At 42.9% G+C, this 26,204-nt stretch overlaps 1 protein-coding gene across 1 annotated transcript in view; it reads right to left on the bottom strand.

The window, feature by feature from the left end:
* The window catches only part of LOC112264251 (A disintegrin and metalloproteinase with thrombospondin motifs 12), a 160,798-nt gene that overhangs the window by 61,603 nt on the left and 72,991 nt on the right, over positions 1 to 26,204 (bottom strand). Inside the window, 4 exon segments of the mRNA XM_042315279.1 lie at positions 12,288 to 12,532; positions 13,187 to 13,307; positions 16,232 to 16,365; positions 22,317 to 22,486. Of these exon segments, the coding sequence (XP_042171213.1) occupies positions 12,288 to 12,532; positions 13,187 to 13,307; positions 16,232 to 16,365; positions 22,317 to 22,486 (670 nt within the window).

Raw genomic sequence — 26,204 nt, 5'->3', positions numbered from 1 at the left:
AGACGAGACAGCATGAGACAGACGAGACAGCATGAGACAGACAGCATGAGACAGACAGACAGCATGAGACAGACGAGACAGCATGAGACAGACGAGACAGACGAGACAGCATGAGACAGACGAGACAGCATGAGACAGACGAGACAGACAGCATGAGACAGACGAGACAGCATGAGACAGACGAGACAGCATGAGACAGACAGACAGCATGAGACAGCATGAGACAGACGAGACAGCATGAGACAGACGAGACAGACAAAAGCATAAAACACACAAACTAAAAGTTCAAACAGTCAACAAGTCATTGCTGCTTCGGATCACATATTTCTTGAAGTGAGTGATGTTGAAGGGTTTGTTGTTTGGTGTGTACTGTGTGTGTGTGTACTATGTGTATGTGTCATGCTGTGCAGTGGTATGGGGGGCATGTCTTTTGGGGAGTGTGTGGAATGTGCTCATGTTAGTGGTTTGAGGTGTGTGTGGCTAATATGTATTTAGGAGATTGGATTGGGTGGTGGATGATCCCACAGGAGGGGGGCATATTCCAGCCAACAGCACAATCACGTACCAATTTCCACTTTAATTTCTGGACCAAGCATCATTGGGAGGCCCTGAGCTGATCTCAGCTATCCAAACAGACAGGATGTAAAGTTAGAACAGGTCAGCTTGGGACAGCACCGGGAGACTGCCAGGGCACAGAGTCTGTTGGCTGTGATACCCAGTGATACGCTGCCTGTACCCTAATCTTGCACAGGCAGTAAGCAATAACTCATGTTGCATACTTCATAGAGCAGGGCTCTCCAACCTTTTCTAGCATGAGAGCTACTTTAAATGAAGCATGTCTCAAGCTATACATTCTTTCTAGCTTTCAAGTAGGAACATTCTTCTTTTCTCTCCCCTGCAACTCTTCACTAGGAGAAAGTAGTGCACTATGTTTTCTGTCAATATACCTGGTAAAATAATGGTTAATAAACAACTAACGGGGGCCTTATAAAATCTGCAACCCTCCCCATTATGTTTTATAGTTTCCCAAATTATGTTCAGTTAAAAATGTCCTGGTTTTTCACTCTTAAAATTACTTTGATTCATAGCGAAACAACGAAATTGGATGTTCTGAGTTCATGGTTCGGGCCCCTTAGTTCCAGTGAAGGGAAATCGTAATGCTACAGCATACAATGACGTTCTAGAAGATTCTGTGCTTCCAACTTTGTGGCAACAGTTTGGGGAAGGCCCTTTCCTGTTTCAGGATGACAATGCCCAAGTGCACAAAGCGAGCTCCATACAGAAATGGTTTGTCAAGATCGGTGTGGAAGAACTTGACTGGCCTGCACAGAGCCCTAACCTCAACCCTATCGAACACCTTTGGGTTGAATGGAAAGCCAGGCCTAATCGCCAAACATCAGTGCCTGACCTCACTAATGCTTGTGGCATGGAAGCAAGTCCCAACATCTAGTGGAAAGCCTTCCCAGAAGAGTGGAGGATGTTGTAGCAGCAAAGGGGGGACCAACTCCATATTAAGGCCCATGATTTTGGAATGAGATTTTCGATGAGAAGGTGTCCACATACTTTTGGTTATGTAGTGTACTTCTGCCAGGTAAGCCTACTTTGCAGTTAACATTTAATTGAGAAGGTTTTTGGGAAAGTATTTCTGTCAACCCACAATATGGTTACCACATCAACTGGCTACACACTGAGTGATAGACCAAAGCACGCACGACACAGACAGACATAATGCTGGAAATTCATTGACAGATACTGTCCTAGGTTTGGCTTTTTAAGACTATAGTGGCTAACCAGGGATGGGATAATGTCAATGTTGCGTTGATTAGATAGTAATGTGACCGTCCTACAAGACAAACTTCAAATGTCACTCACAACAAAGGGAACTAACAAAGAAAATCACTTTGACAACCAAAATAAAGCCAAAAGGGGTTCAAAGGAAGTTCAAATCAAATGCTATTGGTCACATACACATGGTTAGCAGAGTTAATGTGAGTGTAGTGAACTGCTTGTGCTTCTAGTTCCGACAAGTGCAGTAAGATCTAACAAGTAATCTCACAATTCCCCAACAACTACCTAATACACACAAATCTAAAGGGATGGGGCCTCCCGGGTGGCGCACTGGTCTAAGGCTGTGGCACTAGAGATTCTAGGTTCAAGTCAAGGCTCTGTCGCAGCCAGCTACGACCGGCAGACCCATGGGGCTGTGCACAATTGGCCCAGCATCTTCCGGGTTAGGAGAGGGTTTGGTCAGCAGGGATGTCCTTGTCCCATCACGCACTAGCGACTCCTGTGGCGGGCCGGACGCAGTGCACGCTGACATGGTCGCCAGGTGTACGGTGTTTCCTCTGACACATTGGTGCGGCTGGCTTCCGGGTTAAGTGAGCATTGTGTCAAGAAGCAGTGTGGCTTGGTTGGGTTGTGTTTCGGAGGACACGAGGCTCTCGACCTTCGCCTCTCCAGAGTCCATACAGGAGCTGCAGCAATGAGACAATACTGTAACTACCAATTGGATACCATGAAATTGGGGAGAAAAAGGGGTAAGAAAACAAAACAAAAACAAATCTAAAGGGATGGCAGAAGAATATGTACATATAGGGGTGGTAGGGTAGCCTAGTGGTTAGAGTGTTGGACTAGTAACCAGAAGGTTGCAAGTTCAAACTCCCGAGCTGACAAGGTACAAATCGGTCGTTCTGCCCATGAACAGGCAGTTAACCCACTGTTACTAGGCTGTCATTGAAAATAAGAATTTGTTCTTAACTGACTTGCCTAGTGTCCTGGAGGGCAGGTAGTTTTCCCCCGGTGATGCGTTGTGCAGACCCACCCTCTGGAGAGCCTTGCGGTTGAGGGCGGGGCAGTTGCCGTGCCAGGCAGTGATACAGCCCAACAGGATGCTCTCGATTGTGCAGCTGTAAAAGTTTGTCAGGGTTTTAGGTGTCAAGCCAAATTTCTTCAGCCTCCTGAGGTTGAAGAGGCGCTGTCACGCCTTCTTCACCACACTATCTGTGTGGATGGACGATTTCAGTTTGTCTGTGATGTGTACACCCAGGAACTTAAAACTTTCCACCTTCTCCACTGCTGTCCCTTCGATGTGGATAGGGGGGTGCTCCCTCTGCCGTTTCCTGAAGTCAACGATCATCTCCTTTGTTTTGTTGGCGTTGAGTGAGAGGTTGTTATCCTGTGCACTCATCTCCTCCCTGTAGGCTGTCTCGTCGTTGTTGGTAATCAAGTCTACTGTTGTGTTGTCTGCAAACTTGATGATTGAGTTGGAGAGATATACCTGCCTGAGCACGTGCTACAGGTGGGTGCTGCTATGGTGACCAGCGAGCTGAATAACTACACTGTTTATATTCGGCCATATTCCCAGTCCTCTTTCCATGGTTAAGTAAAAGCTTTCAGTTTTGCGCGAAAGCCTCCATCCATCCATGGTTTTTGGTTAGGGTAGGTTTTGATAGTCACAGTGGGTACAACATCTCCAATGCACTTCCTTATAAACTCACTCACCGAGTCAGCGTATAGATCGATGTCATTCTCTGAGGCTGCCTGGAACATTTCCCAGTCCACGTGATCAAAACAATCTTGAAGCGTGGATTCCGATTGGTCAGACCAGTGTTGAATGGTTCTAGTCAAGTGTACATCCTGTTTGAGTTTCTACCTATAGGACGGTAGAAGCAAGATGGAGTCGTGGTCGGATTGCCGAAGGGGGAGCGGGGGGGGCCTTGTATGCATAGCAGAAGTCAGAGTAGCAATGGTTCAGTCTATTGCCCGTGCGGGTGCTGCAATCAATATGCTGATAGAATTTAGGTAGCCCTTAGGTTCTGAAAGACACCCATGTTTGTGCCCACAAAAAAATGGCAAAGCCACTAGTAAGGGGTTAAGGCTATCGACTCTGTCAATCACCACATTCTTTTCGGCAGACTCGACAGCCTTGGTTTCTCAAATGACTGCCACGGCTGGTTCACCAACTACTTCTCGGACAGAGTTCAGTGTGTCAAATCGGAGGGCCTGTTGTCCGGACCTCAGGCATTCTCTATGGGGGTGCAACAGGGTTCAATTCTCGAGCCGACACTTTTCTCTCTATACATCAATGATGTTGCTCTTGCTGCTGGTGATTCTCTGATCCACCTCTACGCAGACGACACCATTCTGTATACTTCTGGCCCTTCTTTGGACACTGTGCTAACTCACCTGACGAGCTTCAATGCCATACAACTCTCCTTCCGTGGCCTCCAACGGTTCTTAAATGCAAGTAAAACTAAATGCATGCTCTTCAACCGATTGCTGCCCGCACCTGCTCGCCCGTCCAGCATCACTACTCTGGATGGTTCTGACCTGGAATATGTGGACAACTCCAAATACCTAGGTGTCTGGTTAGACTGTAAACTCTCCTTCCAGACTCACATTAAGCATCTCCAATCCAAAATTAAATCTAGTATCGGCTTCCTATTTCGTAAAAGCAAGCATCCTTCACTCATGATGCCAAAAATACCCTTGTAAAACTGACTATCCTACCGATCCTTGACTTCGGCGATGTCATTTACAAAATAGCCTCCAACACTCTACACAGCAAATTGGATGCAGTCGATCACAGTGCCATCCAAAGCCCCATATACTACCCACCACTGCGACCTGTATGCTCTCGTTGGCTGGCCCTTGCTTCATATTCGTCACCAAATCCACTGGCTCCAGGTCTTCTATAAGTCTTTGCTAGGTAAATCCCCGCCTTATCTCAGCTCACTGGTCAACATAGCAGCACCCACCCGTAGCACGCGCTCCAGCAGGTATATTTCACTGGTCATCTCCAAAGCCATTTCCTCATTTGGCAGCCTTTCCTTCCAGTTCTTTGCTGCCAATGACTGGAATGAATTGCAAAAATCACTGAAGCTGGAGATTCACATCTCCCTCACTAACTTTAAGCACCAGCTGCCAGAGCAGCTTACAAATTATTGTAACTGTAAATAGCCCATCCAACTACCTCATCCCCATATTGTTCTTCTTTTTTTTCTCCTTTGCACCCCAGTATCTCTACTTGCACACTCATCTTCTGCATCACTCCAGTGTTTAATTGCTAAATTGTAATTACTTCGCCACTACTTATTGCTTTACCTCACTAATCTTACCTCATTTGCACACAGTGTATATATACTTTTCTATTGTGTTATTGACTGTACGTTTGTTTATCCCATGTGTAACTCTGTGTTGTTGTTTGTGTCGCACTGCTTTGCCTTATCTTGGCCAGGTCACAGTTGTAAATGAGAACTTGTTCTCAACTGGCCTACCTGGTTAAATAAAGGTGATCTGGCCACCTGGTTAAATAAAGGTGATCTGGCCACCTGGTTAAATAAAGGTGATCTGGCCTACCTGGTTAAATAAAGGTGATCTGGCCACCTGGTTAAATAAAGGTGATCTGGCCTACCTGGTTAAATAAAGGTGATCTGGCCTACCTGGTTAAATAAAGGTGATCTGGCCACCTGGTTAAATAAAGGTGATCTGGCCTACCTGGTTAAATAAAGGTGATCTGGCCTACCTGGTTAAATAAAGGTGATCTGGCCTACCTGGTTAAATAAAGGTGATCTGGCCTACCTGGTTAAATAAAGGTGATCTGGCCTACCTGGTTAAATAAAGGTGATCTGGCCTACCTGGTTAAATAAAGGTGATCTGGCCTACCTGGTTAAATAAAGGTGATCTGGCCACCTGGTTAAATAAAGGTGATCTGGCCGGTTACCTGGTTAAATAAAGGTGATCTGGCCTACCTGGTTAAATAAAGGTGATCTGGCCTACCTGGTTAAATAAAGGTGATCTGGCCTACCTGGTTAAATAAAGGTGATCTGGCCTACCTGGTTAAATAAAGGTGATCTGGCCTACCTGGTTAAATAAAGGTGATCTGGCCTACCTGGTTAAATAAAGGTGATCTGGCTGGTTAAATAAAGGTGATCTGGCCTACCTGGTTAAATAAAGGTGATCTGGCCACCTGGTTAAATAAAGGTGATCTGGCCACCTGGTTAAATAAAGGTGATCTGGCCACCTGGTTAAATAAAGGTGATCTGGCCTACCTGGTTAAATAAAGGTGATCTGGCCTACCTGGTTAAATAAAGGTGATCTGGCCTACCTGGTTAAATAAAGGTGATCTGGCCTACCTGGTTAAATAAAGGTTATCTGGCCACCTGGTTAAATAAAGGTGATCTGGCCAACCTGGTTAAATAAAGGTGATCTGGCCTACCTGGTTAAATAAAGGTGATCTGGCCGACCTGGTTAAATAAAGGTGATCTGGCCACCTGGTTAAATAAAGGTGATCTGGCCTACCTGGTTAAATAAAGGTGATCTGACCTACCTTGTTAAATAAAGGTGATCTGGCCTACCTGGTTAAATAAAGGTGATCTGGCCTACCTGGTTAAATAAAGGTGATCTGGCCTACCTGGTTAAATAAAGGTGATCTGGCCTACCTGGTTAAATAAAGGTGATCTGGCCTACCTGGTTAAATAAAGGTGATCTGGCCTTACCTGGTTAAATAAAGGTGATCTGGCCACCTGGTTAAATAAAGGTGATCTGACCTACCTGGTTAAATAAAGGTGATCTGACCTACCTGGTTAAATAAAGGTGATCTGGCCTACCTGGTTAAATAAAGGTGATCTGGCCTACCTGGTTAAATAAAGGTGATCTGGCCTACCTGGTTAAATAAAGGTGATCTGGCCTACCTGGTTAAATAAAGGTGATCTGGCCTACCTGGTTAAATAAAGGTGATCTGGCCTACCTGGTTAAATAAAGGTGATCTGGCCTACCTGGTTAAATAAAGGGGAAATAAAAACAACAAAAAAGAATTACCTTCACTGCCATTCAGAATAGTGATTGAATAGTCAATAATAAAAAAAGACAACCATGTGGATGCCCACTGAAAGTTGGCAAAGCCACTAGTATGCAGTGGTGGAAAAAACACCCAATTATCATACTTGAGTAAAAGTAAAGATACCTTAATAGAAAGTTACTCAAGTAAAAGTGAAAGTCATCCAGTAAAATACTACTTGAGTAAAAGTCTGAAAGTATTTGGTTTAACCATACTTAAGTATTAAAAGTAAATATAATTGCTAAAATGTATTTAAGTATCAAAAGTAAACGTACAAGTATAAATCATTTAAAATGTCTTATATAAAGCAAACCAGACGGCACAATTGTCTTGTCCTGTCCTGCTAAGCATTCAAAATGTAACAAATACTTTTGGTGGTCAGGGAAAATGTATGGAGTAAAAAGGTACATCATTTTCTTCAGGAATGTAGGAATGTAGTGTAAAAGATGTCAAAAATATACAGATACTCAAAAAAAAACTACTTAAGTAGTACTTTCAAGTATTTTTACTTAAGTACTTTACACCACTGCTAGTAAAGGGTTCTGAAAGGCACCCATGTGGGTGACCACTGAAAGTTGGCAACGCCACTAGTAAACTGATCTAAAAGACACCCACCATGGACGGCCCACTAGGTTTTCCCTCAGACTAAAAGACACCCACCATGGACGCCCACTAGGTTTTCCCTCAGACTAAAAGACATCCACCATGGATGCCCATAGGTTTTCCCTCAGACTAAAAGACACCCACCATGGATGCCCACTAGGTTTTCCCTCAGACTAAAAGACACCCACCATGGATGCCCACTAGGTTTTCCCTCAGACTAAAAGACACCCACCATGGACGCCCACTAGGTTTTCCCTCAGACTAAAAGACACCCACCATGGATGCCCACTAGGTTTTCCCTCAGACTAAAAGACACCCACCATGGACGGCCCACTAGGTTTTCCCTCAGACTAAAAGACACCCACCATGGACGCCCACTAGGTGAACCACATCTCTCAAGCTTCACTGGAGCGCTGGGCCGGCCTCTCTTAAATATCACCTGGGCTTGCACAGGTGAAACACCTTCCGACTAACAAGATGGACAAACCAGCACAGGTGTAACACATACTTACTAACGAGGTGACCCCAATCAGGGGGTCCCCAAGTGCTAAAAATATAAATGGAAAAACCAAAACCTGTAATGGTACAGTAGCTGGATGTGAAAATTGCATGTACTTTCAGAATTGTTCGGCAAGCTACTCATAGGTGGGCTGCGAGCTACTGGTAGCTTACCATCAACCTGTTGGAGACCTCTGCCATAGAGAAGGGCTCCTGGCAACTAATCTATAAGCCTTTGTTTAACATGACAAATAGGTGATCAATTACACAATGTTGAACATTGGGCTCTCTGGGAAGACATTCGAGTACAATGTGAAATACAATAGAGAATGAGTACAAGAAGTTGCTATTTTTGTGGAAAAAGAACAACAATATCTTTTCTAATTTCACTGTCACTGTCGTGTTAGTAGCTGGAACAAGCATATTTGTTTTCAGGCCAGATGAAACCCCAAATTCTGGCCTCCACTTTCACAGATGCCTCGTGCCTGATTGGATCATTCAAATCTACTGAAAGCATTGACAACCGCAGCATTAAAAAGAATAGCAGACAGCATTACGTTGCAGTGTATGAATGATGTTACCATGGTAACTCCGCAGCACTCTGTATGCTGTAACTCTCTACATGTTGACCTCCAGAGTCTAGACTTGAGTTTAGGTTGTGTATGAATGATGTTACCATGGTAACTCCACAGCACTCTGTATGCTGTAACTCTCTACACGTTGATCTCCAGAGTCTAGATTTGAGTTTAGTTTGTGAAATCTGTTATTGGATCACGGTGAAATAACTAAGTGGACTTCAGGAATCATATTGGAATGGGGCAAACATGACAACGTCAAAGCACAAAGTGTTACGTCTGACTATTAAGTCATGTCACAGTGAGTTTGACCATTTTATACAGAGTTAGAAGTGAAACACTGGCCGTGATATCTCTTCCACGTGGGATAAATAATTACATGACGCAGACTAAACAGAATTTGAGACAGTGGCTGTCAAGATATGCGCTTGCCTATGACAAATGATTTTCCCAAAGAACTGTCATTTGTCATTCACAGTGACAGCACAGAACAAAACGTTGTGGCTCCACACAATTCATCTTTGTTTTTACTGTCAATGTATTGCTGCTGATTCAAATCATTGTTATTAGAATCAGCTCTAGTCAGAGGATTGAAGATCACTTCAGGCAAACTGGGAAACAAGCAATATTTGATTGAACAATATAAATCTTCTTTCGCTTTTTCCCAAAATTGACATCAAAGCGGGTTCTCATGGGACTAACTGATACACTGACAATTCTGCATAAAGCCCACTGATATAACACATTATTCCGTAAGCAGTTACTAAGGCATATGCTATCAACAAGCCAAAAGGAATACTCAATTAGTCATGAATAATTGTGATAAGTTGCATGTATTCGAATATAATCACAGACACATTTTCAATCCAGTACATTGTCTTTCACCATCACAAGGTCATGGATATTATTTTTGTGTAGTTGGCGTATGGACTACGTTTGTGAAGCTAATTCATTTATCTTCCATCTTATGCTAGTACAGAAAGTAGATCCACATCTAGTTAATGGGTTGTCAGCAGAAACAGAGGAGCAAAGTAAATGAATCAAGCTCAGACAAGCAAGACTGGCAGAAAGTGGAGTGTAATATTATTATCTTATCCGATTTTAAAGAGTCTGTTTACACTTGGCTGTGATTATCGCTCAAAATGTAATGAACATCCTTGTCATGCAAATGTGTTTTCTGTACAACGTGTTGCCAAGGTTTATAAAAATATTTTTCCAGTTGTCCCCAAACCCCATGGTAAATGTGTCCAATCTACCAGACACCTTACCTCCCTTGTGATATCTGAAACATGACAGTCTGAGTGCCACTTCAAGTCAGACACACGGGGTAAAGTGGTCAAATGGGACATATAAAGCCCATCCACGCCAGACCCTCCATCACCATCTCCAACATGAGGCCCTGGAGACAAACACCTGAAGATGGAATCCAGTTCCATAGGGAACGCTCCTCATCTCCAATATCTATCAACGCTCAGCAAACACCATGGTTACGTGTTTGCCCTTTGAACACTCTTTTTGACACATCCTTCGCCCTTCCCTCAAGTCATTGACTTTTCTGTGTGTCACTGGAAGCTTGTTACAATGAACTGTAGGGTCCATTTGAGAGGACTTAACAACCGAGCTGCCACTTCCCTGATCCTGTGTTTGGACAGGCTGACACACTTAGTTGATGAATGAGCTTTGTGCAAGACGGGTAAAGAGTGTGAGCAGACACAGTTGACACTAATGGAAAGGTAAAGCTGGGATCTGGGGAGTCGGCTCAACAGCTGTTCTCTTCACAGGGTTTTACTTGGACAAGGTGCAAATATTTGTTTTGAAAGGTATTTGTCTCTGAAAGGCATTCCAAAACGTTTCCTCTGGAGACGGAGATAGGAACATTGAATTTTGAGTGGCACATGTCCCAAAACAAAAGCATTTTGGCTGAGATTGTCATGGGGCCTTGTGACGGGCTAAATGATTTGGAAATCATCTGTTTCCATTGTGTCCTCACAGTGAGATAGAGATGCAAGGGAATTTTATCGCTAAATGTTCAAAAATAACATTGTAGATTGTTAAGTTGTTTCAGTGCTGCGCTGCGTGTGACCGTCATACAGTTATGTACACATGATCAATCATTTCTCACTTGTTGATTATAGGTTTCCACTTACTGCAGAACATAACACAACTACAAGTCATCACACTTACCTCACACAGGTGGTCTCATTAGAGTTCATAACAAAAACATTGAACCATCAGTGAGAAACAACCACACAAACACTAATTTGGTGTGAGGGAGAGAAAGTTTAGCATCAACTCATGAGAGAGGGAAAAAGAGAGAGAGAGACAGAGGGAGAATGAAAGTAAGTTAAGCATCAACTCATGAGAGAGAGAGGCTATTAGTAGACTCCAGCAGTGCCAGTGAGAGAAGAGGTCAACATGACATCAGTGCCAGTACTCATCTCACTATCCGCTGTCTGTGGTCCAACAGACAGACAGAAGCTGTCCCACTACCACCCCTACCCTGGTGGGCACCATGCCAGGCTAGGGGGGCTTCAGATCCCCACAGTGGGACAAAGCCCTTTATCTGCCCCCTGGTACTGCCTCCACGACCTGGCCTGGTGTGGGCGTTTCCCGGTAGAAAACTGATTGTCTAGCCCATCCTCCTCTAGGCCGCTGATTGGCTAGCTCATCCTTCTCAGGGACAAGACAACGTGTTCTATGAGAAAATAGCCAGCGTTTTTGAAACCGTCGGTTTGAGATGTCTTTTTTAAAGTGCTTTTTTCTCCAATTTATGCTTCTGCCAGAAATAAGAGTACAGGACGAGTCAACAACATTATGTAGATATGAGTTAACAGATAGGAGTTAAAAGTGAAACTTTCAATGGGCAGTCAGCTACTTTAAAGTCTAAAAACAGGCATTGAGATTGTTGCTCAGTTGTTGTGATGCCTTTGTACGGGTGTAGCTGTGGATGAATTTACTGTACATGGGGGGAATTTGTAATGACAGGGAGGATAGAATACGGCACCACCATTCGAAACGAAATGGCTTCGACCAAAAAACCTTCTCTTTTGTAGCCATAACACAAAGGAATTCTCACTGGATGAGAATTGTACAGATTCAAAGTGGATTCTCTCAAGGTCAACAACAAACAATTCTTGGAAACTGTACCCTTAGTTTTGCACAGGTTGGCACAGCAGGGTTAAAGTCTTTGAAATAACACAGCCTTTGAAATAAGATACATTTATTTAATTACTGTAGCTCTGTGTAAACACCTACACTGCCTGAACAACCAAACCCTGTTTGGGAATAATTACTTATAATCAAAAGCGAACATCATCTTAGATCTCCATGAAACTAGAACCAGAGCCAATCATGCAAAATAGAGTTTAATTGAAAAGAGATGTCCCGGTTTGATTAAAGAATAATAAAACAAAATAAATGTGTGTAAGTGAACATTTTGTCTGTTTACGTGTTGTTTTTCCTGGATAACATCTCTCAAGTGGAAGGTATTTTAGATAAACAAACCATGCAATGCTTGTTAAACGACAGCTCGGAGTATTTGGCACATGCTGTGTGTGTGGCTCGGAGTATTTGGCACATGCTGTGTGTGTTGCTCGGAGTATTTGGCACATGCTGTGTGTGTGGCTCGGAGTATTTGGCACATGCTGTGTGTGTTGTTCGGAGTATTTGGCACATGCTGTGTGTGTTGTTCGGAGTATTTGGCACATGCTGTGTGTGTGTGTGTGTGTGTGTGTGTGTGTGTGTGTTTGTGATGCACGAGTATGTGATCCTACCTGTATCCACACTGGCTCTAGGGTTGGTCCAGGGGAGGTCAAGTTCTCCAGTTGTCCTGTCCTCTCATAGGTGAACACCGTCCCCGCTGCCTTGTATTCCCCATTCCATTGGATAGTCCAACCGCCATTCAGGAAGTACTTTCCGGGGTCGTCACTCCGGAGAGCCAAGAAATTCCCAGCCTCAGCCACCTCCTCGATACGAATTTCCCGAGCCCCCTCTGGAATCAGCCCAATGTCCACATACCCTGGGAGACAGACAGGGGGGTCCAGAGGGGCTGTTCAACTTCCAACTCTACTACCCTCGGTACACTTTACTTTTCTCCTTTTCAATTTGACCTAGTTTATTGTCTTGTAATCCACCCAGCTTGATACCTTCTTAATACCTCCACAAAAAGTGACTGATGTCAGACTTGTGCTTTGAAGTCTATGGAAATATAATACTGTACCACCAAACATTTGGTTGATTATGAGACAGAAACTTGAGATGCAGTACATGACCTAGTTCACATTCAAACTGACAGCTCAAACCAAGCTACAGGATGCTGACAACAATACCCAGTGTCCAGTACACTGTCTATCACTTTAAAAACCTGTTCCAGGGTCAGTCTGGTTTTCTATCTCATAATGGTTAAGGTTCCGATTGTGGTGAGGAAGAGCTGATCCTATATCAGTAGACGTTCTCCAGAGATTCTTTTTTTTAATACTTTCACTGTTGAAAAGGTGGTATCTCAAGTATAAATACAGTAAAGTACACACCAAAGGGTAAAATGTGCCATGTCACGACATACAGAACCTTGACCACCTATTGGGATGGGCCTTTTGTTAATCAGGAGTTAAATGAGGTGAAAAAGGAGACTGGAGGGCCACTTTAAGTGCAGAGAGTAGCATGAGTGTCATACCAAGCCCTTCGCTCTCCTCAAAGGTCTTCTTCACAGTCTCACAAGTAGACCCGTTGCCATGGCAAACCCCACAGCGATCCTCCACCGCGTTGGAGTCAATCTCATAGTCACACCCCACATTCTGAAAAGATCAAAACAAAGCAAGAACCTGCCGTTTCATACTATATAACGAATGAACTGACAGCAGAGAAGAATGACAGGCTTCAGCAGAGAATAAAGGATAACCTAAAATGGATGCCACGCATTACAGTGTATGGTGTCCATTTTAGGACATCAGTACGTCTTTGGGTTCAATCTTTAGGGTTCACCGGAATCATATTAAAGATAATTTGAGGACAAAATAATGTCCTCGCACTGAAACAAAAGTATCCATCAATACGTCCACTTTGCAGCAAAACATTCACAATTGGTCTTTTTTTCTAAAATAATCATAGTGAGTACTATAATAATGTTGTGAAAATAATGTGTACAAAATTTATCAAAGAAACTTTCTATATTCAAATTCACAGTTCTGCGAGATAATCATCTCCCCATTTATTTATTCTCCCCATTTATTCTGTAGTCACTGAGATATTGAAAAATGAGTTGTCTGAGGTGATGCAGAAAATTAACAACAAACAAAAAATTGCTAAGGTAGCAATGAGCACAAGGCAGGACAATCTCCTGTAGTGTGATAGGACTCAGGAATTAGCATTTGATAACTGGGGTTACCACAACCACATTGTGTCCCCACTCCATCTAGTAACCAAATTATCCATCTACTATACCTATGTTATTTGGAAAGAATATGGACAAAATGAAAACTTATCAGAGAAACGTTCTATATTCAAATTCTCAGTTGGTTCCAAACATCAATATTTGACTGGCTTATAAACAGACTAAATATTTAACTGCTTTCAGCCAAAACCAATTAAACAAAGCCAGCATTTAAAAAGAACGGCTCAACTGGGGTTACCACAACAAAATGTGATCCTCGCCCCATGAAGTCATCCAAATTCGTTAGCTCGTTAGCTCGTCCAATCAGAGCTTAGAGCACAGTCTGAAAGTTTGGATGAAGATATCGGACAAGAGTGAGACTATGTTGGGAGATAATTACTTTATCCATCAATACGTCCACCTTGCAAGTAAAATATTAACGTGTCTTTTCCCAAAAAATAAACATAGTATGTACTATAATAACGTTGTGTGAAAAAAATGTAGATCATGAAAAATTAGTGTTGTCTGAGGTGACGCAGAAAACTAATGTCACCTGTCTGACAAGCAAAAATGAAAAGTGAGGGAAACTTTTGAGCACAAGGCTCTACAATCTCCTGTAGAGTGACAGGACTCAAGAATGAGCATTTGTCATCAGAGAAATAGTTAACCTTAAAAACAATGTTTGACAAACATTTCCATAGCTCCAACGTGATCTACGTGTCATTTGTTGTGTATCATAGGAGGTTAGTGGTACCTTAATTGGGGAGGACGGGCTTGTGGTAATGGCTGGAGCGAAATTAGTGGAATGGTATCAAATACACCAAACGCATGGTTTCCATGTGTTTGATGCCATTCCATTTGCTCCGTTCCAGACGTTATTATGAGCTGTCCTCCCCTCAGCAGCCTCCACTGTGTATACTGTGGAACATAAGAGGTTCCAATAGCTCAGGGCTCAGTTTCACCGAAGCTACTGAAACAATGAGCAATTGCACATTTGTCAAACTCATTCCATGGAGGGCCGAGTATCTGTGGGTTTTTGTTTTTTCCTTTCAATTAGGAACTAGACAAACAGCTGAGGGGAGTTCTTTACTAATCAGTGACCTTAATTCATCAATAAAGTACAAGGGAGGAGCGAAAAACCCACAGATACTCGGCCCTCTGTGGAATGAGTTTGACGAATGTGCAATTGCTCATTGTTTCAGTAGCTTCGGTGAAACTGAGCCCTGCTGATTTATCCTGATGCATATAGCCTAGCCAGATCTATACAACAGATGGTGTGGACGGAGCTAAACTTCAGATGACTTTGTGCCGTATGAAAACATCTGACAAACGTTGTTTTAGTGTGAACTATCCCTCTGGAGTGATGATTCACAAATGAAACTATCCCTTTAACTTGAGATGATCCTTCCCTTTAACCTCAGTTGCATTGTGAACTCTAAATCCCTCATCTTCCAGTCCTTAGATAATGAGCACGTTCCTCTGCTCAGGTGTTGCTGATGCATGCCAGGTCTTACGATACCCTGATAGGTATTTTACGTATCAGTTAACCACGTCACATGTTAAAGCAATCTGGTGTCCAACGGCACAGTCGATGACATGGCATGCAATCATTGGTTGATGTACGCAACGTCTAAGCAGGGGAACATGACCCATGTCTTGGACATGAGTGGAAACCATGGAAACCAAAGACCAGGGTCACAATGTTGGTTTTGTTTGAAGATGTAAATGAAACAAGATAAAAGGCTAAAATCATAGATTCTAACATTAATATTTGACTGGCTTATAAACAGTCTAAATATTTAACTGCTTTCAGCCAAAACCAATGAAACAAAGCCAGCTTTTAAACAGAATGGCTCAACTGGGGTCAACTGGGGTCATGACAACAAAATGTGTCCCCACTACAGTACATCAATTCACCAAATGATGCATCTCGGGTAGTGTATCATTATTTTCTTGGTCCAATCAGACCTTAGAGCACAGTCTGACATTTTGGGATGAAGATATTGGACAACCGTGAGACTGTATTGTGTGAGATAATGACTTACTCGAACAGCACATTCATTTTCATACAGAATGTAAAGCGTTCAACATCATTCTGCGGAGAAAACAAGCAGCAGCCCGACTAAACAAAGTGCATATCAAATGACATCCCTAAAGCACAATGTTGAGACCAGGAGAAGTACGTCAACAAGGGGAGCTTAACAAATGAAGTTAACTCAGCTTAGACTTTAGGAGGGAATGACAATTTGAGTAGAGAATGAGAGAGAGTGAGAGAGCAAGGAGCGAGAGGCATGAGGGAGTGAGAGAGACAGAGAGAAGAGAGATTTCTGGGGACAAGGTTGCCGCTACCTTGCAGATGCCGTTAACACACATGTCTCGGCTCAAGCTGCCCTCATAGCACTGGGTCCCATCAATGACCGCGTCCAGCATCTTCTCTGAGAAGTACTCGTTCAGAGGGCGGCAGTGCAGCTCGCAGGGGTTCACTGGCAAACACAAACAGGTTAGGTGTCACCTTACTTTAGCGACAAGGTATCACTTTGCTTTAGGCCTGTATCTGGCATTAAGACAACCAAAGCTGTCCTAAGCATGACCATAACATGACCAAGCAGCATTATGTCATTTGTTACCGTATGTAATCAGTTGGGTATCGGTTAGCTTGTCAGTTGGGTAACAGTTAGCTTGTCAGTTGGGAAACGGTTAGCTTGTCAGTTGGGTAACGGTTAGCTTGTCAGTTGGGTAACGGTTAGCTTGTCAGTTGGGTAACGGTTAGCTTGTCAGTTGGGTAACGGTTAGCTTGTCAGTTGGGTAACGGTTAGCTTGTCAGTTGGGTAACAGTTAGTCTTGTCAGTTGGGTAACGGTTAGCCTGTCAGTTGGGTAACGGTTAGCTTGTCAGTTGGGTAACAGTTAGCTTGTCAGTTGGGTAACAGTTAGCTTGGCAGTTGGGTAACTTGTCAGTTGGGTAACAGTTAGCCTGTCAGTTGGGTAACAGATAGGTTGCTTGTCAGTTGGGTAACAGTTAGCTTGTCAGTTGGGTAACAGTTAGCTTGTCAGTTGGGTAACAGTTAGCTTGTCAGTTGGGTAACAGTTAGCTTGTCAGTTGGGTAACAGTTAGCTTGTCAGTTGGGTAACAGTTAGCTTGTCAGTTGGGTAACAGTTAGCTTGTCAGTTGGGTAATTGTTAGCGTTACAGCCTTATTCTATAATTGATTGTTTTTTCCCCTTATCAAGCTACACAGGTAATTCCACTGTAACTTTTTTTTTATTTTTCAGAGCCTTCTTAAATCGCACAGATACAGTGGGGGGGAAAGTATTTAGTCAGCCACCAATTGTGCAAGTTCTCCCACTTAAAAAGATGAGAGAGGCCTGTAATTTTCATCATAGGTACACTTCAACTATGACAGACAAAATGAGAAAAAAAATCCAGAAAATCACATTGTAGGATTTGTAATGAATTTATTTGCAAATTATGGTGGAAAATAAGTATGTGGTCAATAACAAAAGTTTATCTCAATACTTTGTTATATACCCTTTGTTGGCAATGACAGAGGTCAAACGTTTTCTGTAAGTCTTCACAAGGTTTTCACACACTGTTGCTGGTATTTTGGCCCATTCCTCCATGCAGATCTCCTCTAGAGCAGTGATGTTTTGGGGCTGTTGCTGGGCAACACGGACTTTCAACTCCCTCCAAAGATTTTCTATGGGGTTGAGATCTGGAGACTGGCTAGGCCACTCCAGGACTTTGAAATGCTTCTTACAAAGCCACTTCTTCGTTGCCCGGGCGGTGTGTTTGGGATCATTGTCATGCTGAAAGACCCAGCCACATTTCATCTTCAATGCCCTTGCTGATGGAAGGAGGTTTTCACTCAAAATCTCACGATACATGGCCCCAATCATTCTTTCCTTTACACGGATCAGTCGTCCTGGTCCCTTTGCAGAAAAACAGCCCCAAAGCATGATATTTCTACCCCCATGCTTCACAGTAGGTATGGTGTTCTTTGGATGCAACTCAGCATTCTTTGTCCTCCAAACACAACAAGTTGAGTTTTTACCAAAAAGTTATATTTTGGTTTCATCTGACCATATGACATTCTCCCAATCTTCTTCTGGATCATCCAAATGCTCTCTAGCAAACTTCAGACGGGCCTGGACATGTATTGGCTTAAGCAGGGGGACACGTCTGGCACTGCACGATTTGAGTCCCTGGCGGCGTAGTGTGTTACTGGCTTTGTTACTTTGGTCCCAGCTCTCTGCAGGTCATTCACTAGGTCCCCTCGTGTGGTTCTGGGATTTTTGCTCACCGTTCTTGTGATCATTTTGACCCCACGGGGTGAAATCTTGCGTGGAGCCCCAGATCGAGGGAGATTATCAGTGGTCTCGTATGTCTTCCATTTCCTAATAATTGCTCCCACAGTCGATTTCTTCAGACCAAGCTGCTTACCTATTGCAGATTCAGTCTTCCCAGCCTGCAGGTCTACAATTTTGTTTCTGGTGTCCTTTGACAGCTCTTTGGTCTTGGCCATAGTGGAGTTTGGAGTGTGACTGTTTGAGGTTGTGGACAGGTGACTTTTATACTGATAACAACTTCAAACCGGTGCCATTAATACAGGTAACGAGTGGAGGACAGAGGAGCCTCTTAAAGAAGAAGTTACAGGTCTGTGAGAGCCAGAAATCGTGCTTGTTTGTAGGTGACCAAATACTTATTTTCCACCATAATTTGCAAATAAATTCATAAAAATCCTACAATGTGATTTTCAGGATTTTTTTTCTAATTTTGTCTGTCATAGTTGAAGTGTACCTATGATGAAAAGTACAGGCCTCTCTCATCTTTTTAAGTGGGAGAACTTGCACAATTGGTGGCTGACTAAATACTTTTTTTGCCCCACTGTATAGGACAGGTACTTCAAAACATACTTTCTTTTGATTTCATTTTTGGGACAAATTCAATGTTATACACTGCTTTCGGAAAGTACTCAGACCCCTTGACTTTTTCCACATTTTGTTACGTCACAGCCTTATTCTAAAATGGATTAAATCATTTTTTCCTTCATCAATCTACACACAATACCCCATAATGACAAAGAAAAAACAGTTTTTTACACATTTTTGCTAATTTACAACAACTAAAAACTTGTTACGTATTTATCGTTAATGTGATGACATGCTATTTATTGAATAATTAACTATGTTTATAATTACGTGATTAAATTAATCCTGTAACCATTAACTCAGTATCCTGTTTAATGAGTTACTGTTTCCCCAAATCACTCAAAGATGATCAGAATATCGATTTCATAGCAGTCACTAACTCATTCATTTCCTCAGTCTCATTCTGAACGTCACATAATTCGTAAATCTGCACAAACCCGGGTCTCACTAAATCATTCCATACTGCACAAATTGAGTTGATTACTTATTTACTAACAAGCTAAATGATAACATAAGATACACACACTAGACAAACAGTCTAGGTTATTGGTTAGAACTTAATACAATGGCAACAGGTCCCTAGCAGACCAACACAACATGACACGTGTTGTCATGCAAAACTGATTTAAAGACATAAAGCGACTTACAGCTGTAATCGCAGCAAAAGGTGGCGCTACAAAGTATTAACTTAAAGGGGCTGAATAATTTTGCACCTTGCCCAATTTTTCAGTTTTTGATTTGTTAAAAAAGTTTGAAATATCCAATAAATGTCGTTCCACTTCATGATTGTGTCCCACTTGTTGTTGATTCTTCACAAAAAAATACAGTTTTATATCTTTATGTTTGAAGCCTGAAATGTGGCAAAAGGTCGCAAAGTTCAAGGGGGCCGAATACTTTCGCAAGGCACTGTATTTCATGTTACAGTTCTGAGGTAGATTCTCCATAAGGCCACACAGACATTCCAGTCCCAAACATTAAAGGAAAAAGGATTAGTCTGCTGCCTTAAGATTTACAATGGGTGTGAGGTATCATGAACACACCCCCCCCCCATCAATCCCTCTATACCTCCCCCTCTGCGGGAGGCAGAGATATCCCTGTAGAGCCATGATCCACTGTAACCTGATCCTCACAGGCCAGTCATGACAAAACTGAAATATTACGTTTACACAAGTATTCAGACCCTTTACTCAGTACTATATTGAAGCACCTTTGGCAGCGATTACAGCATCAAGTCTTCTTCGGTATGACGCTACCAGCTTGGCTTGGGGAGTTTCTTCCATTCTTCTCTGCAGATCCTCTCAAGCTCTGTCAGGTTGGATGGGGGAATGTTGCTGCACAGCTATTTCCAGGTCTCTCCAGAGATGTTTGATCTGGTTCAAGACCGGGCTCTTGCTGGGTCACTCAAGGACATTCAGAGACTTGTCCCAAAGCCACTCATGCATTGTCTTGGCCTTGTGCTTAGGGTCATTGTCCTGTTGGAAAGTGAACCTTCGTCCCAGTCTGAGGTCCTGAGCGTTCTGGAGCAGGTTTTCATCAAGGATTTCTCTGTACTTTTCTCTGTTCATCTTTGCCTCGATTCCAACTAAGTCTCCCTTGCCACTGAAAAACATCCCCACAGCATGATGCTGCCACCACCATGCTTCACCGTAGGGATGGTGCCAGGTTTCCTCCAGATGTGATGTTTGGCATTTAGGCCAAAGAGTTCAATATTGGTTTCATCAGACCAGATAATCTTGTTTCTCATGGTAAGAGTCTAAGTGCCTTTTGGCAAACTCCAAGCGGGCTGTCATGTGCATTTTACTGAGGAGTGGCTTCCGTCTGGCCACTCTACCATAAAGGCCTGATTGATGAAGTACTGCAGAGATGGTGTCCTTCTGGAAGGTTCTTCCATCTCCACAGAGGAACTCTAGAGCTCTGTAAGAGTGACCATCGGGTTGTTCGTCACCTCCCTGACCAAGGTCCTTCTCCCGCGATTGCTCAGTTTGGCCAGGCAGCCAGACACTAGGAAGAGTCTTGGTGGTTCCAAACTTCTTCCATTTAAGAATGATGGAGGCCACTGTGTTCTTGAGGAACTTCAATGCTGCAGAAATGTTTTGGTACCCTTCCCCAGACCTGTGCCTCAACATAATCGTGTCTTGGAGGTCTACGGACAATTCCTTCGACCTCATGGCTTGGTTTTTGCTCTGACATGCACTGTCAATTGTGGGACCTTATATAGACAGGTGTGTGCCTTTCCAAATCATGTCCAATCACTTGAATTTACCACAGGTGGACTCCAATCAAGTTGTAGAAACATCTCAAGGATGATCAATGGAAACAGGATGCACCTGAGCTCAGTTTCCAGTCTCATAGCAAAGGGTCTGAATACTTATGTAAATAAGGTATCTGTTTTTTATTTTTAATAAATTAGTAAAAATGTCTACAAAACCTGTTTTCGCTTTGTCATTATGTGTAGATTGCTGAGAAAAAAACAACAATAATTAATCAGTTTTAGAATAAAGATGTAATGTAACAAAATGTGGAAAAGTCAAGGGGTCTGAATACTTTCCCGAAGGCACTGTAGGGTTCAAGTATTACTCTTGTTTACATATTCGGTCCTGTATTTAACACATCCACTGTCAGAGCAATACCACTCTGCAGATTACTGACACTGCACAGACCCGTGTAACCTGAACTCAGGCTTAACGTTATCATCACCCCCACGTTCATTTAGCTAGGGCTAATCTGGTCGGTGTCCCGTGTCTTAACATTCTTCAGGCTGATAACATAGTAAATTACAAGCTAGGAACACAAGGAGCTGCTGTGTGATACTGTATATAATGTTATAGAAGAGTTTCCAATGAGAACATTTCTATTTCGACAAGGAATCATGGTTTTCCAACCTTGTCTATTCACGGTAGTAAACTGAGAAATGTTAACATATTACATTGCTTACGTTAAGCCATTTCCTCTTTCTATTCCTGATAAACACAGCACACACTGTACAGTTAAATATTACTAAGTGCTGTTGTAAAAGGATGCCTTATTGGCATGCCAAACAATGGTTGGTTTGCACACTTTTCATAGTTCCAGGTGAATAGATGAAAAAATGATTTATACCAGAATGAGACACACTGTCTGTCTTGCTCCACATGTGTTTGTGCTCTACAATGGATCTCAAACCAACATTTCAGTCAATAGACAGAAATGTCATGGCTATAATGGAATTTGGAATGCAAATTGAATTTCTTCACAATGGGGTTTGGAAGGCAACAAATATGCAACTCACATCACCTGCTTTATTGACATGAAATGGCTCCAGGCCTTTGCTCGGATGTCGAACAATGAACGGTTTTGAAAAATGTTTATGAAGTGATAGTGTATTTTCCTCTTGTTTGCACTGTCACTCTAAAGTTGACAAAACATACAGGCTAAAATCGAACATCTGGAAATGTATTCTGTGTTATTTAGTTACTTTGGGGTGTAAGAGTTTATGTTACAGTATCTAGCTAGAACAACGCACACTCACCTCTGTTGTTGACCTGCACCCATTTGTAGAACTTGCCCTTGTAAAGCATGGTGTTAAAGTGACTGCACTGGATGAGTCTGAAGGAGGGCTGGTTGGGGGGGCAGCGGGTGCTGTTACAGATCTTGTAGCGCCTTCGCTCCCCCACGCAGTACTTCCCTCCGTACTTGGGACTGGAGGAGAGGAGAGAGTAGAGCGGAGTGTCATCCTGTTAGTGGACAAACAGGCATGTCTTTAAATGGATGATAATAGTATTTTCAGGTGGCTGTAAAGGCCTGTGACAACCAGGGGGGGTAGATACAGTATCTTTTACAAGCCTGGCCATCCCACCAAAACAGGCTGAAATTTCAGGAAGTCTTTTCAAACAGATCTTACACTAAAAGGGCATTATCATCATTTTCATCATTTAAAAGTATTATTCCAACTCAGTGTGGAATTACATATAAAATCACAGGGAAATCTAGTTTTTGACTGCACTGGGCCTTTAAGTAAATCAGGTGATAAATGAGGTGAAAATGAGACTACAGCGCGAACTCAAATGACAGATTCTATGTCATTCGATGGTTGTGATGTTATTTTGTGAACATAATGTGCATTTCATGTTCATTGGTCATTGAAAATAAAGGGATGACATAAGTGATGATGCGGTGAAGTCCTTACCAACACAACCAATGATAACTGCAATCAGAGACACTCCTCTTATGAATGCTAATACTCTTCAAGTGGTCCTCAAGTGAGTTCTCTCCTCTATTACAAGGCATTGTAATGGAAATTGAACCATTTTCCTGTCCTGCTCAGCAAGCATTCAAAATGTAACAAGTACTTCTGGTTGTCATGGAGAATGTATGGACTAAAAAGTACAATTGTCTTCAGGAATGTAGTGAAGTAAAAAGTAAAAGTTGTCATAAATATAAATAGTAAAGTAAGGTACAGATACTCAAAAAAACTATTTCAGTAGTACTTTAAAGTATTTTTACTTAAGTACTTTACACCACTGCCCAATGCCAGTCCTCCAGTAGCCCCAACAGCACAGTGCTGCCTTTTCTGCCACTTCTCTCTCTTCCATGCCGGGAAACTATGAACTCCTAACACAATCCTATTGGATCCCATCAATCAAAATGTCTGCCACTTCTCTCTCTTCCATGCCGGGAAACTATGAACTCCTAACACAATCCTATTGGATCCCATCAATCAAAATGTCAGCCAGTGCTACTCTCTTCCATCTCGGGAAACTATGAACTCCTAACACAATCCTATTGGATCCCATCAATCAAAATGTCCGCCAGTGCTACTCTCTTCCATCTCGGGAAACTATGAACTCCTAACACAATCCTATTGGATCCCATCAATCAAAATGTCTGCCAGTGCTACTCTCTTCCATCTCGGGAAACTATGAACTCCTAACACAATCCTATTGGATCCCATCAATCAAAATGTCTGCCACTTCTCTCTCTTCCATCTCGGGAAACTATGAACTCCTAACACAATCCTATTGGATCCCATCAATAAAAATGTCTGCCACTTCTCTCTCTTCCATGCCGGGAAACTATGAACTCCTAACACAATCCTATTGGATCCATCAATCAAAATGTCTGCCAGTGCTACTCTCTTCCATCTCGGGAAACTATGAACTCCTAACACAATCCTATTGGATCCCATCAATCAAAATGTCCGCCAGTGCTACTCTTTGCCTCGTCTCTGGTGGTTCCCGTTGAGCACAGAAACAGGTGGCAGTTCAGCCTGACTGGGGCCTAAATGTTCTTAGGTACACATTTCATCATAAACTGGGCGCACGTGAAAAATGATGCCAGCGTTTTGATTCATAAACGATGAACTTCATTTTATTTTGCATGTAGTGTAAATAAAAATAAACATGCTTACATGTGTGACTTATACAACATAAAGAATATAGACGTTTCATAAATTGAGTAGTGAACATACGCAGACCATTTGTATAAAAGCTAAATACATTTTAGAAACGAGGCCCCTGATGGCTCATATACTGAACATGGTGTCTTTGTCTAACACAATTAGCCAGGAGGCCCCTGATGGCTCACATACTGAACATGGTGTCTTTGTCTAACACAATTAGCCAGGAGGCCCCTGATGGCTCATATACTGAATACCGTGTCTTTGTCTAACGCAGTTAGCCAGGAGGCCCCTGATGGCTCACATACTGAACACGGTGTCTTTGTCTAACACAGTTAGCCAGGAGGCCCCTGATGGCTCATATACTGAATACCGTGTCTTTGTCTCACACAGTGAGCCAGGAGGCCCGATGGCTCATATACTGAACACTGTGCCTTTGTCTAGAGCCAGGAGGCCCGATGGCTCATATACTGAACACTGTGCCTTTGTCTAGAGCCAGGAGGCCCGATGGCTCATATACTGAACACTGTGTCTCTGTCTAGAGCCAGGAGGCCCGATGGCTCATATACTGAACACTGTGCCTTTGTCTAGAGCCAGGAGGCCCGATGGCTCATATACTGAACACGGTGTCTTTGTCTAGAGCCAGGAGGCCCGATGGCTCATACTGAACACTGTGCCTTTGTCTAGAGCCAGGAGGCCCGATGGCTCATACTGAACACTGTGCCTTTGTCTAGAGCCAGGAGGCCCGATGGCTCATACTGAACACTGTGCCTTTGTCTAGAGCCAGGAGGCCCGATGGCTCATACTGAACACTGTGCCTTTGTCTAGAGCCAGGACCCAGGAACAGATCCAGGAGGGCAGAACAGAGATCCTCAAAAAGGACAATATTCCAACAAATAAGAAAGATAAAAGTGGAAAAATATAAAATAAAATTATATTGAGCACTACACGGTTTATTTCTAAACGCAAGAACACTCTCTTTGTCTAAGCACTGGATTTGAGTGTCAGTGCCATGCACAAATGAAGAGGCAAGTCAGAATAGGCCTACACCTCCAAGCAGAGTAACACAAACACGGCAACAAGACAGTAAATAAGGTACCACAGAAATACATTTTTGGATGGATGACACTGAACAGACCTTGGACTCTATTTGAAAACGACTCCACTCAATATCAAACAACTATAATGATTTCAAAAATAATTACTCTATTCAATGAGAATGAATGAGAAGAGTATTCAGTTCCTAACATATTAGCCAAGTAAGGCTTTGGTAGGGTGGTGATACTCTGTGTTCAATAAGTGACATGGTTCACAGAAATGTGTCATACATGGATTAAATGTGTTCTGTTAACTAAGATGGAGCATGGTCTGATGGAACATGGTCTGATGGAACATGGTCTGATGGAACATGGTCTGATGGAGCATGGTCTGATGGAACATGGTCTGATGGAGCATGGTCTGATGGAGCATGGTCTGATGGAGCATGGTCTGATGGAACATGGTCTGATGGAACATGGTCTGATGGAACATGGTCTGATGGAGCATGGTCTGATGGAGCATGGTCTGATGGAGCATGGTCTGATGGAGCATGGTCTGATGGAGCATGGTCTGATGGAACATGGTCTGATGGAACATGGTCTGATGGAGCATGGTCTGATGGAGCATGGTCTGATGGAGCATGGTCTGATGGAGCATGGTCTGATGGAGCATGGTCTGATGGAGCATGGTCTGATGGAACATGGTCTGATGGAGCATGGTCTGATGGAGCATGGTCTGATGGAGCATGGTCTGATGGAGCATGGTCTGATGGAACATGGTCTGATGGAACATGGTCTGATGGTCTGATGGAACATGGTCTGATGGAACATGGTCTGATGGAGCATGGTCTGATGGAGCATGGTCTGATGGAACATGGTCTGATGGAGCATGGTCTGATGGAGCATGGTCTGATGGAACATGGTCTGATGGAGCATGGTCTGATGGAGCATGGTCTGATGGAGCATGGTCTGATGGAGCATGGTC

The sequence above is a fragment of the Oncorhynchus tshawytscha genome, unplaced genomic scaffold (genome assembly GCF_018296145.1).
Source record: "Oncorhynchus tshawytscha isolate Ot180627B unplaced genomic scaffold, Otsh_v2.0 Un_contig_2941_pilon_pilon, whole genome shotgun sequence".
NCBI lineage: Eukaryota > Metazoa > Chordata > Actinopteri > Salmoniformes > Salmonidae > Oncorhynchus > Oncorhynchus tshawytscha.
The sequence above is the reverse complement of the archived record's forward strand: the minus strand, read 5'-3'. Positions and strand labels throughout refer to the sequence as shown.